This window comes from Coregonus clupeaformis, chromosome 30 (assembly GCF_020615455.1).
Source record: "Coregonus clupeaformis isolate EN_2021a chromosome 30, ASM2061545v1, whole genome shotgun sequence".
In the NCBI taxonomy this organism is placed as follows: Eukaryota; Metazoa; Chordata; class Actinopteri; order Salmoniformes; family Salmonidae; genus Coregonus; species Coregonus clupeaformis.
The window spans coordinates 2,952,013-2,968,726 of record NC_059221.1 but is presented as its reverse complement, the minus strand read 5'-3'; the positions used below and the strand labels follow the sequence as shown (position 1 = coordinate 2,968,726).

The window sequence follows — 16,714 nt, the reverse complement described above, 5'->3', positions numbered from 1 at the left end:
CACAGATTCACATAGTTGAGAACCAGTTTGTAAGGCAGACCCAGGAATGATAAAAAAAAAATCCCATTGTAAAAGCATGTAGAAACCCATAAGGCATTTCATGGGGTGTCACTGTACACTAGTGTTCCAAGGTATACCGGTACTTTTTCGATACCAAAAAATAAATACATTTGATACTAGAATTTTGTTACATTCGGTACTTCTGTCAAATGTGTTTCTCGTCATTGACAGGATAAAGTCTGTCTATCAGCGTAGCCGCTTTAAAGCGCTAAGAGCAAAGTGCCTGCTCCACTTACTCATTCATTGCTAGAGCTGTCTGGCTGCATTGTTAGCTCCCCACTCATGCTGCACAGAAATTAACACACTTAAATAATGCAACATGGTATGTAGAAATGTTTAAACTGTTCAGAACACTTTTACAATGCAAGACGATGCCGGTTGCTTTCAGCTTTATTTGTAGGCTAACTTTCCTTGCTAGCTTACAGCTGAATTCACTACTCTAGTACTATGTTTGTGATAATATGCAAGCCATAACACAAAATATGCTGATTTCAAAGCTGATTGTCACCAAAAACTTTATTAATTGACTTTGTCTCCTTCGCCACCAAAAAGTAATTCACTTCTCGTCTCCCTCGCCTCCTGTCTGGTTTCCACTAGATTCCATAGCCACAAAGTCAGATTCCACAGCCATGTTCTACTTTGTGAATGATGTCATTACTTTCTTAAAGAGACAGCATACACTTTTATAAAAGAAGAGATCGCTTCTTCTATGCAAATGTTATTGATCAGTACAATAAAAGTATATGTTCTCCTAGCAGTTGCCAATAAAATAAGTCCTAAATGGGAGGTATTGTTTGTCATCTGTAGCCCCATGAAATCAGCTAAAACAAGCTCAATAACTGAATGCATGCACACACTCCTATTGAATAATATGAATTCACCTGTATTGTGAATAGACCTAGGCTACATCTTAATTTACCCAGTTTATCAATAGAGATTTAACATTCAAATAAATTATTACCATTATGTTGTTTTGTAGTTATATTGGTAAAAAAACAAAGTCAAATATATTGTATGATTGTATCATTTATTAAATAATGCATACATGGCTGTATGTAATGATATTGAAGATGCCCAACAATTGAACAGAGCAGTAGCTGAGTTTATCTGTCTGGATGAAGTGCCATTCTGTGACTCTGGCTAATCCGCCTTCTTTTTTTTGTTGTGGTATCGTTTTGGTATCGTGATGGTATCGAGTATCATGATACTAAACCTGGTATCAGTATCGAAGTCAAAATTCTGGTATCGTGACAACATTACTGTACACGTTCTGAAACAAGATGGCGACCACCGGGCCGGCTCTCGTCCGTCACACTTCTGAGCCCCTTGGGCAAGAACCAACAGGCCTAAGAAAGGAAGCGCCTAGGAGTCCTACAGTGTCTAATGCTATGGAAAGTGGAAACACACACACACATACCGCACCAGCAGACAAAGTTGAAACACAACTATGCCCCCCAAATGGTGATCCATCCATCATGAATATAGCGCCCCTTACAAGGTATTTAGACCATCACTTTGACAGAGCCAAGCAGGCCTCCCACAGGCCTCCAGAAGCTTCTGACAGCCTGGTCCCTGAGGTAGGGGGTGAGGTGATTGAGGTAGAGGGTAAGGGAGTTCCAGTAGCTGTGTGGCTTACTGTACTGTAGCAATAGAGCAGGACCTGAAGCAACAGGATGAGAAATGGGGAGAGAGAGAGAGAGAGAGAGAGAGAGAGAGAGAGAGAGAGAGAGAGAGAGAGAGAGAGAGAGAGAGAGAGAGAGAGAGAGAGAGAGAGAGAGAGAGAGAGAGAGAGAGAGAGAATAAAGAGTAGGTAATTCTAGTGTTAAACTGGCAGGTCTCTCTCTAGCTGTTCCCTGATGCCCTAAAGACTAGTGTGGGCTCTGAGCCATAAATCACACTGAATAGTGGTTCAGAACTATCACACTCTGGGCTAGAGCAACAGCCAACACTACACTACCAACCTGCTCTAACACACAGACACCACAGAAGATAAGTTATTACATTTATTACAATGATATGCAGATAAATAATAATAATATGCCATTTAGCAGACACTTTTATCCAAAGCGACTTACAGTCATGCGTGCATACATTTTTGTGTATGGGTGGTCCCGGGGATCGAACCCACTACCTTGGCGTTACAAGCGCCATGCTCTACCAGCTGAGCTACAGAGGACCACATGTATTTAGATAGTCCCTATAACAACATTTTTCAACACAGCGATGGTACTAATGGTATAATCTAGGAGTGAAGGCCAAAATCCAACTGGCAAAGGATGCTACTGGGGCTGCCTGGAAGTAACTTTTTTCTAATGTAACTAACGGGGCAGAAAGATTGTTCTACTGAATGGAAAAAGGAGGATCTGAGGGCAAAACCAATCCAACCGAAACTATCAGTCACAGTGTATCATGATCCAGTTTTGTGTGAGAGTATTAGTGGTCGAACCAGAAGGCGTACTATCTGGCAGTGAGAGCTATAAGAATCTCAACTCTTGGAGCAGTAGGAATATCTCATCTGATATGATGTTTAAAACCATCTGTTGATGAAAATGTGGAGTTGCCTGACAAAAACACTTTTGAGGATGAAAACACAATGGTTGTTTGCTGAGAAGTGCCACACACTTCAGTTCACCAATAGAGTATAGGAATGTGTAGATGGATAACAACACATTAGTAATACGGGGGTGGGGGGGCAGTCACTAAAGCCAGGCAGCTCAGCTGAGTTACAAAGTGATATGAAGGAGGAGATGTAGGCTATGGCTGTGAGAAATGTATTTATATTGGTGCACAAAGCGGTGGTTTTAGGGCAGAAACCCCAGTGGAAAACAAAAGTGCGTATGAACAATGGATATTTGGTCACTTTGTTGGCAATAGTAGGAGTGCGACCTGTCCTGACATGTTCTGAGCAGTGCGGCCTGTCCTGACATGCCCCCCCCCACAGAGGCTGCGGATCTGTAGGTAACACAGTGTTGTTTCAAATGATGTACAGTGAGCAAATTTTAGAGCAGATGGTGTTAATAAACTTCTAGCATAGGCTACCTGTGTTTTGTTTCAATCAAAGCAAAAATGTGATCTAGTGGCATGCTGTTGAGTTGTGGCCGCATGATAATATGCCATTTAGCAGACGCTTTTATCCAAAGCGACTTACAGTCATGTGAGCATACATTTTTACGTATGGGTGGTCCCGGGGATCGATCCCACTACCCTGGCATTACAAGCGCCATGCTCTACCAATTGAGCTACAGAGGACCACGCATGAGAGAACAATCATCCTAAAATCTCATTAGAAATTAGGTGTTTCTTTGTCTTACAGTAAAATTATAATATGCTATTATATTCGGTTCTGTTATGTACAATGCTATCATTATGTGATCTTGCAGACATTGATTCAGCTTTGATCTAACTATTAAACAAGCACCATTCACCAGAGTTGCCTGTTCTCTACGAGTAGCACATGCTTCGGGACCTTTAGCAGTTGGGAAGAAAGGTCCAGAAAAGTCGGATCTGCAGCCACTCTGTAAAATAAAAATGGAGACCCACACTACTTACTGTTGCCGTCATCTTGTCACTCTCCACCATGATGGCTGAAGAATACTTGTTGGATGGCATTACTGTTGCAGTTAACTTCGTCAATGATTGTTATTTTGTTTCTCTTCTAACCTAGAGGCAAAACAAACAAGGCAATGCAGTAGTTAGGAGAGTGCATGAAACAGTACATTTAAATGTGCAATATTTAATGCATTAAAAAAATATACATACATTTCCCAATCTTCCCTCACTTTAAAAGCTTTGCAAAGTAAACAGATACAGAATCTTGAGTCAAAGCTTCTTCTCCTTTGGGGAGTCCTGAATCTACTCAAGTACAACCTGCTCTTATCCAAATTATGCTTTTCCACATTGGAAAAGAGCGAACCTGAACACACTCCTGAACACACTAAAAAAACACTTTTCCCAGAGGTATTCATCATCTAATCACTGTAATCAACCAAAATCACACTGAATCACTAGCTAAGTGATTGCTTGAACATGTATTACTATTAGGGCTGTCCCCGACCCAAAAAATATATTGGTAGACCGAAAGTCGTCTGTTCTTTTGACCAATCGATTGGTTGAAAACATTTTACGTGTATTTTTCCATATACAGTGAGGGAAAAAAGTATTTGATCCCCTGCTGATTTTGTACGTTTGCCCACTGACAAAAACATGATCAGTCTATAATTTTAATGGTAGGTTTATTTGAACAGTGAGAGACAGAATAACAACAAAAGAATCCAGAAAAACGCATGTCAAAAATTGTATACATTGATTTGCATTTTCATGAGGGAATAAGTATTTGACCCCTCTGCAAAACATGACTTAGTCCTTGGTGGCAAAACCCTTGTTGGCAATCACAGAGGTCAGACGTTTCTTGTAGTTGGCCACCAGGTCTGCACACATCTCAGGAGGGATTTTGTCCCACTCCTCTTTGCAGATCTGCTCCAAGTCATTAAGGTTTCAAGGCTGACGTTTGGCAACTCCAACCGGCCACTCCAGGACCTTAATGTGCTTCTTCTTGAGCCACTCCTTTGTTGCCTTGGCCATGTGTTTATGGTCATTGTCATGCTGGAATACACATCCACGACCCATTTTCAATGCCCTGGCTGAGGGAAGGAGGTTCTCAGCCAAGATTTGACGGTACATGGCCCCGTCCATCGTCCCTTTGATGCGGTGAAGTTGTCCTGTCCCCTTAGCAGAAAAACACCCCCAAAGCATAATGTTTCCACCTCCATGTTTGACGGTGGGGATGGTGTTCTTGGGGTCATAGGCAGCATTCCTCCTCCTCAAACACGGCGAGTTGAGTTGATGCCAAAGAGCTCGATTTTGGTCTCATCTGACCACAACACTTTCACCCAGTTCTCCTCTGAATCATTCAGATGTTCATTGGCAAACTTCAGACGGGCCTGTATATGTGCTTTCTTGAGCAGGGGGACCTTGCGGGCGCTGCAGGATTTCAGTCCTTATTTATGTCACTGGTGGGTGCCAGAAGGTATGCGTGCCAAGATAGCTTGGGGGCCACTTGTGCTAATCTTAGAAGGAGTATGTGATGGAATAGCCTGGCTAGGGTGCCACACGATACCATGTAGGGGGATCCTATTGTAGGAGATGAGTGACACTCAATAATGGTTGGCAACTGTTGGATGGAAGTAGCTCGGAAAGCATTATATAAACTGATAGGTTTTCTATGTAAGTCCTTCGGATGACAATAGGCTACGCCCGTACCGCTTGTCATATGAATCCAGTACTGTAACTATTAAATAACTATGAATCCACTCTCCATCTAAGTGTTTAACTATTCTCTTACATCCTGAAGTACGAGATACCAGAGAAACTCGTCATAACAGATTGGCGTCTAAACGAACAGGATGCAGTTTACAGCCGAACTAACAGGTAAGCAGACTTTTTTATTAGGTTAAATTCTGCTTATCTGTGGTAAAGCTGAGCTGTAACGAACGTTTAAAATTCAATATTTTTTTGAGGGGAACAGATAAGTGGTATTCAAGTACGTAAATAGATGTAAGGAGAAATATCAAATTAGACAATGACATGGTGCTATGATTCTAAACAGGGTTTGTTCAGAGTAATGAGTAGAAAACAACAGAGGAGAAGGAGAGTGGGTTTAACAAGATTGGGCGTAGGGTCTTCCAATGGGCACAACACTATAAAGATAGGTTTGAGTCCTATAATGTGAAAAAACATTATAAACTTGTTCAGAGGTTTGAGTCCTCAATATGACGAGATTATAAAGTGTGATAAAATAGGTTTGAGTCCTATGGTGTGAAAAGCATGTCAGAGGTTCGAGTCCTCAATGTGATAAAATAGGTTTGAGTCCTATGGTGTAAAATAATCATCATAAAGTGTTAGATGTGAAGAGGTTCAAGGCCTCAACCGTGTTATTAAAGCCATATGAGAAAATGAGTCCTTTGTGAAATTACTCAAAACGGTCAGGAAAGAGAGAGAGAACAATAACTCATACTGCGTAAGGAATCAGAGCAGATACAATTAAGCATGTTGAATCATGGCACCAATGACAAAATAGGCAAAGAACATTTTAATAAAGATCAAGTTGGGGATTTGATTCAAGTATGTGATTACTAATATTGCATGAATTAATAAAAGTAATGGATAGCCAACTTAGTAGACCGGTATTGGGAAAGACAGTCACCATTAAGATTAAATCAGAGCTTCATTTACCTCGAAGAGAGAGAAAGGAAATGACGAAATTATTACAGACAAATCAGAATTTAAAACAAGTCTCTTTTAAAAGTAGTGAAAATCAGACATTGTGCGAATGGATGTTAAGTAAATTAGGATTTTTCTATGGGGAACAATATATCAGTGATTTATCAGCATGGACAGATAATGAATATCCTAAAGATATTTTTAAAAGGGATAGGTTAAAGAAAGTCAGCTAACGAAGTTAAGTAATTGAAGGGAACAAAATATGCTATTTTATGAACAAAGAGCTGAAAGTAATTTTAATCTGAAGGGTGCATAATAAATTATATGAATGTGTATGATAATTTTATGTAAATGTGGATAATAAGCTTTGATATAACATTATATTGTGGTTCCGTACATCAATGCCCATCATATAATATCAAGGAGTGGTATGGAGAACGTGAGGTTATTTTAGAGTGTAATGGTGAAGTATATGTTTTAATGAGAGGCTTGACTTTGACAGGGTTTCCTGAAGGTTAGAAAACCGGCGAGGATCCAATGACAGGAAGGTCAGTGTCCTTGAAACTACAGTCTGGTTTTTTGGGTTCCGCTGGGAGTATGTTTAAAGAAGTTGATTTGTGTAGATTGAGAATCGTAAAAAAAAACACGAAAGGATTGTTTGATGTGAGTACCTAGGAGTTTCTAACGTTCTATATGGAGTATGTGAAGATATGAAAATAGGATGAAATGTATGTGTGTAATCGATTACTAGATTTTTTACATGTTTAAATCTTTTGTCATTTAGCAGACACTCTTATCCAGAGCGACTTACAGCTATTGAGTGCATACATTTTCCATACTAGAGAGGTGATAATGTCATAATTAGAATAATATTTATATATTCACTTGCTCACCCAAACGTAGACGTACGTCAGGGGTGGGAAATAATGAATAAAGGTTTTCTGAGTTTGTGCTGTTGATGGATCATAGAGATAAGGTTTAAGAAATGAACTGCCCATAAGTGGAATTTATAGACTTAACTTATAAGATAGTACAAAGCCAATTTAGGCTTTCTATTAAACTAATTATCATTGCGGATCTAAGGTGATGAAGTGAAGGAATTTCATTTTGTATCAGATGGTCAGAAGATAAGCCAGTGTAATTGGGCTATTTGCGGGATTTCTTTGTCATTTCAATAGCATTGGGTCAATGGCATAGAGTAAAATCTGGGTTTCTGAGTGCAATTCAACTGCTGGTATGTTTTGCTTAGACAGATACTACAAAGTATTTGGTTGGGTGATGTAGAATGGAAGATTTAGCAGCGTGCTTGGTTCAAATTGAAAGACTCACTTATTTAACAGATATAGCGAGATGATTTCGAGGTAGTCATTTTTTTGCGTTGCCTAAGGGTTTGCTAGATTAAACGATTGAGAATGGTGGCGTAATGTCAATCAATAGATTGAATATTAATACTATGGATACAAATTCAATATATGCTTGTCAACTACAGCAAGTGTTTGGTTTATTGCTTGTAGCCTACTTAGAAAGGCCAGTTACCCAGATCTGCTGACTTCTAGTAATGGCGGATTGGTATTATCTTAGTTGATAACAGGGGATACTAATAGTATAGTGACGACGCACAAGGAAGTGAGTGTGTTATCTTAATGGGAAGTGAAGCAAGGGGGCAAAGAGAATAAAAAGAGTATTAAAAAACACCAGGGATAATGAAGCAGTGTTGGAAGGAAGCAGAGTATGAAAGATAACCTTAACTGAGGAATATAACTTTTAGCTGAGATCACTACAGAAGTATTACTGACTCAATATGGTAACAGAGAAACTGAACCAAACATGAAGCTACAACAGCAATCTAGGATTGGGAAAGTTGTCGAGTTAGTTTTTAACCCTACGATAGAGGTAAATGCAGAATGCTGTTTGAGAATGGTTTTTATTTTTTGTCTGGAGAGTTTCCAGGTATTTGATCAGTGAGTGTTAGCAAATGGGGCTCGCTGAACGTGAGAGAGCTGTAAGTGACATAATGGGATAAGTTTGGTGTAACCGGATCACTGGTTGCTGCGGAAAATTAGGAAGTAAAAAGGGGGGAGAGTGTTACCGGTGTGAAATGGCTAGCTAGTTAGCGGTGCCAACTAGTAGCGTTTCGATTGGTGACATAACTGGCTCTGAGACCTTGAAGTAGTTGCCTTGCTCTGCAAGGTCGTGCCTTTTGTGGACCGACGAGTAAAGGTGCTTCGAGGATGACTGTTGTTGATGTGTGCAGAGGGTCCCTGGTTCAAGCCCATGTAGGGAAGGAAGCAAAACTGTTACATTGATGCTGTTGACCTAGATCACTGGGTGAATTGTTAAGATTATACAAAAGAGATTGGCCTACCAACCCATGGCGGCATAGGATAACATAGTAATGAAAGTGGCATCCCTGTGAATAGATGTTTTGTTTGTTTTGACTATAACTTCACAATCATTTGTCACCTGCTAAAGTACCGTTAGATGGAAAGACAGCGGTAGAGGATAATAGAGATTGTAGAGGGTTTTCAGTGTTAAGAGGAAAGTAGGTTAATTGGGAGATGAGAAATGTTGAATTGGATTGTTTGAGTAGACTGGTATTAAAATAATGCTTTCTAGTTAGGTGAATGAAAATATGTAATTAGGTAGTAGTGGTTTGTGGATAGAATTGACTAATGCCATGATTTAGTAAGCGGGTGAAAGAGAGTTGTGCTCGCTGGGCTATATCGGCATGTAAAGGACGCAGAGGGTAATGTAAAGTAGAGTTCTGAATAGGTGAATAGGAAACGTTCTTTAACAATTTTCTATTATTATTATTCAATTCTATAGTTTGCGTAACACCAGTGAGTTATGCAGACAGGTAATTAATTCTAAAACGATAATCTGTTTCTGGTACGTAGCACAATGGGAGGTAGTTTTTACTATTATGCTGATGGAGAAGTACACATTTTTTGTAAGTTCTGAATGTATTAAACAATAGCTTTATATTTTAATACATTAATGCAACACGTTTAGCTGATTACATTACCGGAAAGGGGTTATAGATTTATATTAGAAGGTGTAGTCAAATCAATGAAACGTGGTATTATCTGATGTGTTTTGATTATAATTATTTCTTATAGGATTGGTGGAAGTACCCTAGAGTAGGTATGTTAAGGAAGACGTAGGAGATCCCATCTCAAACAACTTTTTAATAGACGCTTGGAATCAAATTCTTTACGCGTAGTAATTGATTATATTTGTGAATGTCTCAAATATTACATTTAGAGGGGTGACAGGAACAATCTAAGGGGAAAGTCATCCAGTAACAATACCATGATGATTTGATATGGGATAAAATGAAGCCGATTTTGGGGTTTAATAATCATTGTGAGAATTACAGAGAATGACGTATAAAGGGTTATCAATTAAAAATACTCATTGTAAACTCAAAGAACCTTTAGTGCTTTTCATCTTTTGAAAGATTTTATGTAATCTTCTTCTGGAGTAGTTATGAGGAATTAGATTGAATCAAACGATTATTGATGTGAGGTAGGACAGGGTATATCTGCATCATGTTTTGTGTGTAATTAATATTTTTGGATTGCTGATTATAATTGAATGTTAACGAAATGTATACTTTCTCTTCCAGGAAAATGGGGATTTCCTTATCTCTCATTGGGATGTTTCCAAAGTCTTTGGGCTAGGGGGAGCAGTTAGTAAAATGTGTCAGTCTTATAATTAGGTCATAAGAGGGAGCTACCGAATTAAATAAGGCCTGGCCATTTTTGTTTGTTGTTTTCCAGATGAAGCTGCATGTATCTAATCATAGACAAGTTAACTAACAAAAAGCCTACCAAAATGTCGGAAATTATAAGCAGAAACATATCTAAATCAGGCAAAAAAAGATCTCTGCTGTCTCTAACTGTAGACTACAGCGCATTTTATATTAGTGGGTTAGGGTCGGTTGTGGGCTTCAGATTTTCACTTTATCACATAGCATAGCCTATAGTCGGGCGGTTGCAGATGGGTTACTATAGTGTTTCCCAAACTCAGTCCTCGGGACCCCAAGGGGTGCACGTTTTGTTTTTTGCCCGGACACTACACCGATTATTGAAATTATCAAAGCTTGATGATTAGTTAATTATTTGAATCAGCTGTGCAGTGCTAGGGCAAAAACCAAAATGTGCACCCATTGGGGTCCCAAGGACCGAGTTTGGGAAACCCTGGATTAGCAATTGGGTCAATATCACCATAAGGTGCCTTTGAGACTTCCCCATTTCCCCCCCAAAAAACTGAGATTTTCCATTGAACTTCATATTCATTGTATTAAGTATATGTTATGCTGTTAGAAATGCATATTGGTCAAGCTCCCACACTTTTTATAAATTAACTGCAAGCAGACAATTTACATGCAAACAGCAAAATATGTCCACCCTGTCATGGACAATTTCAAAGCAGAATAAATATATTGTAATTACATAGTGATTATAAAACGTACATTTTCAGAAAACTATTTAGTCACTTTCTCAACAAAATATTTTAGTTTATGGGAAAAGTATTTGGATAATAATGAAATTATGGCAAACTATTTGTTTCTCTATAAAATCTCATGAGAGTTGCACTTTCTTTTCTAAATAAAATCTAACAAAAAATATATCTGGTCAAACTTTCAAACAATGCTATTTGGCCCTCATTTGTTTATAAAGGAATCACACAAAAGATTTTGCTAACTTGTGAAAATAATTTGTTTATTTTCATAGAACATGAAAATAACAGGGTGGACAGTGACATGACAGGGTGGACCCTGGGCATGACAGGGTGGACACGTTGTGAAATGTCATTGAATGGCCTCATAAATGCAAGGAACAATGCAAGAAAATGATGTAAAAAATGCCTTTTCCCATGTAGGGGGAAATTACAAGTTGAACAGACTGTTTTTGATCCACTCTACCTGCATGCAGCCACTGAATAAAGATGCCCAAAATGAGACATTAATGTGGCCTTCTAGCGTTAAACTCTGTACATCATTCTGCACAGTGAAAGTCAAACATTCAACTGTAGAACAAGAAGAAAAATGTTTTTAAGTGGAGAACAGTTGATTTGAAAAAACTGAATATTACAGAAAGATCACTTGGACGCATCTCCAAACAGTCTCTCCCTTTCTGCAGAGACATGGCTCAGTTCTGCAGTTGCTGTTCCACATACTTCCATGCAGACACTTCAATCTGTACAGAGCGCTTGTTCAGAGCCTGTGGTTCTGGTATTAGGCAAAGTACCTGCCAGTCATGGTACCAACAGATGTCGTCCCGAAGACTTGGCCATTTGAACTTGTTTATGCCATGGCGTTGCATACACTTAACTTTCACACTGTGCCCTTCTGCATCCATGATGATACCTGGGTATGCTTCATTGTCATAATTAACGACGCACCACTCTCCAATGTGCTTTACCTCAATCATTTCTGGTCTCCTAGGATTATCTGGTGTCTTTCCACATGCTGGGGACTTGTCAGATGAAACAGGAACATTAGCTAGAGTGACCTCTTGAAGGTTAAAGCAGGGGCAGTCCAAAACACCTTCCTCCCTTTTACACAGACATGAAATGTCTCTGTATTTCATTTGGCCGGGTGTCAGACTGATAGCTTGGTGGATTCTCATAGTGCCTTTTATGGCAGCTATTGCAGGTACCTCAGGCTTTGATTCAATATCCCTCTCTGGGATGAAGAACAGCTCGACAGATGTGTCCAGGCTTTTCAGCTTGTTATACAAGCTCTGGGCATCAGGAATGTCTCCTCCATGGGCTACAATCCGGTCTGCTGACCTCTTGAGGGCCCCACCCACACCGTCTGGTGCCCCCTTCCCATGATTAGCCTCAAAGAAATTCCACGTTATTTCTTTGAAGTCATACTTGTAGGGTTCCGTTGAGAGGTAGAAGAAATTTCCCTTTTGTCGATACTGCGTTGCAGGCCCATCGCTGAAAAAATGAAGTGTGCTGACTTCTTGATCTTCTCTGTCATCCACTGAGATAAACGAATGTTCTCTTCCCCAGGGGTTTTCAGCATCGGGTGACAAGTTAGGAGGCATTCACTGCACTCACCATAAGCACAGACCTTGGCTTTCGGGTCACACATGGTTGCTTCAGACATTTCCTCAATATTTCTTGAGGACAGTAACCCTTGGCTCTGCAAGGCATTGGCAATGAATTGCAAGTTCTCATGTTTTTTGCAGAGACATGTGTCACGGTCAGAGGAAGAAGGGGTTACCACCCAAAAGGGTCTGAGACGGCAAAAGGAGGTGTATGACATTTGGCCAATTTGCTCAGAGAGAAACCTCCTATGCAAGTTCTTCATTGTATCAGTAAGCAACCACTTTTGCATTTTTTTCTTCAGCCGTGTGACTGTTTGTTTGCGGCCAGTTGTCATTCGACTAACATCATCTCGAAGAAAAAATGATGTAACGTTCTTCCTAATCTCATTTCGACTGAAGCACCTCCTCCCACGGTAGGTTAGATCCACAGGATACTTTGCTCTCTTCTTAGAGTAGCCAAAAGCAGTCTGGGCATGCTTTTGGAGTTTATACTTCTTAAGAATGTTTCCACTGACCACTTTTGCTATCAGCTGCTTCTCTCGGTTTGTTTTTGCATGTTCATATTTTCTTCTAATATCTTCAATCAGGGATGTATGGAAAAGAAGAGCTCTTTTGATGGGTGAATTCACTTTTTGATGTGCCAACAAAGCATTGACTTTTGTACGTGGTGATTTGGACGCACTTTCTTTCTTGGCCCGATAGTACCTCTTCTTATATTTCTCAGTTTTACTTTTCTCTTTTGTGAGCTGTGCCTCTAATATTTCGATCAGTTTTTTCAGTTTTCTCTTCGAACTCCTTCGAATGCTTTCCCCCTTGACGTCGTTGCCTGAAACACAAAATATTTGTAAGGATTTTTTTTGCAAGTTAGTTATCAATATGTCATTTTATGGGGACATAAACAGTTGATAATTGTCCTTCAAATAAATCTAAACTTTCTAATAAGTCTCATCAGCTAAACTTCCAATGATCTAACCTGGAGGGCCCTGGCTCATGCTGATTTTCAGGAGTTTCAGCAGGGGAGTTGGGTGGTGTCTCTGACTGTAGCAAAGCACTGGCCCTGTTTCTGGCTCTGGCTTGACTTTTGCCTCTCTCCATTTCTTTCTTTTGCCCTCTTCTCTCTCTCACTGAGCTCATTGACACCCTTCTTCTTTCCAGTCTCTCTGTCTTTTTTCCATTTGACCCTTTCTTTCTCAAGGTACTTTCTTCTTCTGTCTGGGTCAGCATCACGACGTTCCCGATATCTCCTTGCTATCTCAGCTCCTTTTATCTCATTCCTTGAAAAAGACGATTCAAAATGTTCCCTTACACACTTTAATTGGCAGTCCCGGTAAACTAGGCTTGCATTATCAAACTAGGTTTGCTGATACCGATATCGCCAAAAAAATTGTCCATATTGTCCATTCTTACTATGTATAGCATGTACTGTTATAAAATGTGTGTAATAGCTGTTGTAATATGTGTAACATTATCAGTATGTGGCCTAAACTATGCACATGTCCTTCCTGTCATGAACCATGTCCACCCTGTCATGGAAGGCTTGCTGACAGGGTGGACAATGACAGGGTGGACATTTTTGGCTAATGTTAGCATTTAATGAGCACATGGTGGACCTTCACTTAACAACATACTACAGTTAGCAAGCTGACTGTGTACTGTTTTACAAATATATTTCAAAGTTCTGATAGGTTTTTCTATCAATTGATATTTCACTATGACAGAGTGGACATGTTAAGCTTGACAACATCCAACTACACACATAATATGATGAAAATTATGAAACATAAGTGTAAATACTTACTCTGCAACTAGACACTGCTTCAGCCTTCATTGAAGAAAGACAAAATGCTCATAGTGATGTCACTGAAAACATCAGTGGGTTTCTTAAAGGGGCAGTTACCCCATAATGACAGGGTGGACAGCAATTTCAGGGACACATGCAAAATGTTCAATATGGTTATGAAAATACAATATGCATGATCAAAATTACTTGTTTTATCAAATAACTTATTGTGGACAGTAAAACCATGTAAAAAAAATTGGATTTAGTATCATTTAACCACTTATTACACACACTGTAGTTAGCAGAGCAGTGTGTGGGACATGCCAAAATCACATACATCCAATGAGAAAATTTTAATAAAATGAAGGAAACACTTTTTTAGAGACTTATCATTCTACTGATATGTGTGCAAATGTTTGGCCACTTATAATAAGACCTCAGACTTTCATTATTCTGCTACATTTTCATGATGACTGAGGGAGTCTGATGAGGACACCAAAGGCACCTCATAGTGATATTGACTCAATTGCGGCTGGTGCGGATGAACAAACAGCTGACGCGCGCACCACTAGCGTGCTCACTCTCCAAGAATAAAGACCCAACTTCAAAGACCGCAAATTTGATTTTAAAAAATCCACGCAGGTGCACAACGGTTCACGGAATTGTGTCATACTTAAGCGACTAGCCTACAGTTATAGCCTATTATATTATGTTTCAGCATTCAAATTGAAATTCCACTACAGGGAATGATTATCAAGGCATACAGAAAACATTTATTTCAAGTAAGCCATTAGAAAATACTCAACTATCTGTCTCTCTTTCACCGCATGGAGTAGGAAACATGCACTTGTTTGTATGAAAAACAACGAAATCGCGCAATCGAACTTGAAGTGATTTTGAGGAAATTGTGCCAATACCACAAGAAAAATCTAACCCTTCAATAGTCAAATTGAAGTTCAACCAACTTTGAAATAAACGTCCAAGACACGCCATAAATAAATCACCGCCTTCTTGGAAAGCACAAACTACTCACGCATAAAAATCCATTAAATTCCACTCGCAACATCTGTAGCCTACTGTAGGCTACAATACTCAGTGCGCGTGACGCAGATCAACTCTGAATTGAAACTATGCAATATTAAACATTCCCATACAGAAAATGATCATATTATTTTATTGCAGGCTAAATATCCCTATATTTGCCATGTTTGAGGATATGTAGGGTATTTCCCCTTCCTTCCTTCCTTGTCTGCCATTTACATAATCATTGTTGCATCAATGGAATCGAAATGTACCCTATGTTTTCCGCAAAATACATTTAATTAAGTTGACTCTCTATCGAACAAATTACTGTAACAGTAGGAAAGTTAGCAAACCTCATGCAGGAATTCTTCCAGTCTCTAGCAGCATACTGTTAACTGATCTCCTAAATGCTGTTCTGTAGATTTGCCTGCATAAACACTTATCATAAGAATGGCAACTGCACAAAACTTTACCTGTTGCAGGGGTTGTTGTTCGGAAAGAGAGAGGGGGAAGAGTTGTGATTGATTGGTCCTCTCTCACTGCTTGCACAATGCTTGCACACTGCTTGCCAAGGTCCCTCGAAGTGTCACACTACTTACCTCAACCTATGCACGCCTTTATATCCTGGGGGGCAAATATCTAAGCGGAGTTCTCTTCTTTTCAATCTTGCCTGTTGTAATCTTTTTTTCTTTGTTTTTTTTGCCACAATATTCAGGCGTGACTTTTCCCGGGTCTCGAATCACACTGTAGCTGAATGGAAACTAGATTTACCTTTTCCAGTGTTAACCCTTAATACACCTGTATTGCATTTATACACCATTTATACACAGTTCTGACAACAGTCTAGTACCCTACTGGTCCTTATTAGGAGAGTGCGTGAAGCGTAATGTCCACAATAAACTAACTCTTCCAACATTTGATGTTGTCATTGGAAAAGGATTGCTCATTGTATTAATTTACTGAAATAGTATTAAAGGTAGAGTCAGTAATATGACACGTAGATGCTCAAAGTAAACAGCATAGTGGGTCAATTTCCGCAACAACTAAGAGCGTTGGAGCACAAGGCTAAACTTCTCCGCTGTTTTAATCCCGTAGCCACCACATTGTAAAAGCGTGAAGCGAACCCGAGCACATGTGCAGATACTCTGTGTGATTGTGTGAGAGTGAGGTATTGCATCTTGCTCATCCAAAATCTGCGGTCATGCTCGTGCAAGGTCATTTGGCTGACTCTACCTTTAAATCCATTGGTATAATAACAAATGCATAATCATATAACTGTGCCCATTTAAATTATATCACAGAGTATTGTTATGACTCATGACTGAAATAAAACTTTTGAATTTGGTTTCCTTATTGAATCCAATAATGTGGGTATGAAATACTCAGGTGTGAATATCAAGACCTTCTCAAGCACACCATAGCCTAAGGTTATGCAATATCACTGGAAGTGCACTATGCAGAATTGATGGGCACAGGTTGCATTTTCACAAGATGACAACTAACCATACATCTTACTTATTGGTACAAGCAAAATACAATATGTGGATGGTTATAATATAATAGCCTA

At 39.4% G+C, this 16,714-nt stretch overlaps 1 protein-coding gene across 3 annotated transcripts in view; it reads right to left on the bottom strand.

The window, feature by feature from the left end:
- Positions 1 to 15,861, bottom strand: part of LOC121545506 (DNA (cytosine-5)-methyltransferase 3B-like) — a 96,642-nt gene extending 80,781 nt beyond the window's left edge. For 2 of the 3 annotated variants that reach the window (XM_041856075.1, XM_041856077.1), the window contains exons 1-2: positions 15,621 to 15,861; positions 3,610 to 3,720 (exon numbers count right to left, since the gene is read on the bottom strand). In XM_041856075.1, coding sequence (XP_041712009.1) covers positions 3,610 to 3,669 — 60 coding nt within the window. In that variant the 5' untranslated portion in view covers positions 3,670 to 3,720; positions 15,621 to 15,861. Of the gene's footprint in view, positions 1 to 3,609; positions 3,721 to 15,500; positions 15,590 to 15,620 lie in introns of those variants that run through there. The other variant, XM_041856076.1, reaches the window with a different exon arrangement.
- Positions 15,862 to 16,714: the final 853 nt, after the last annotated feature.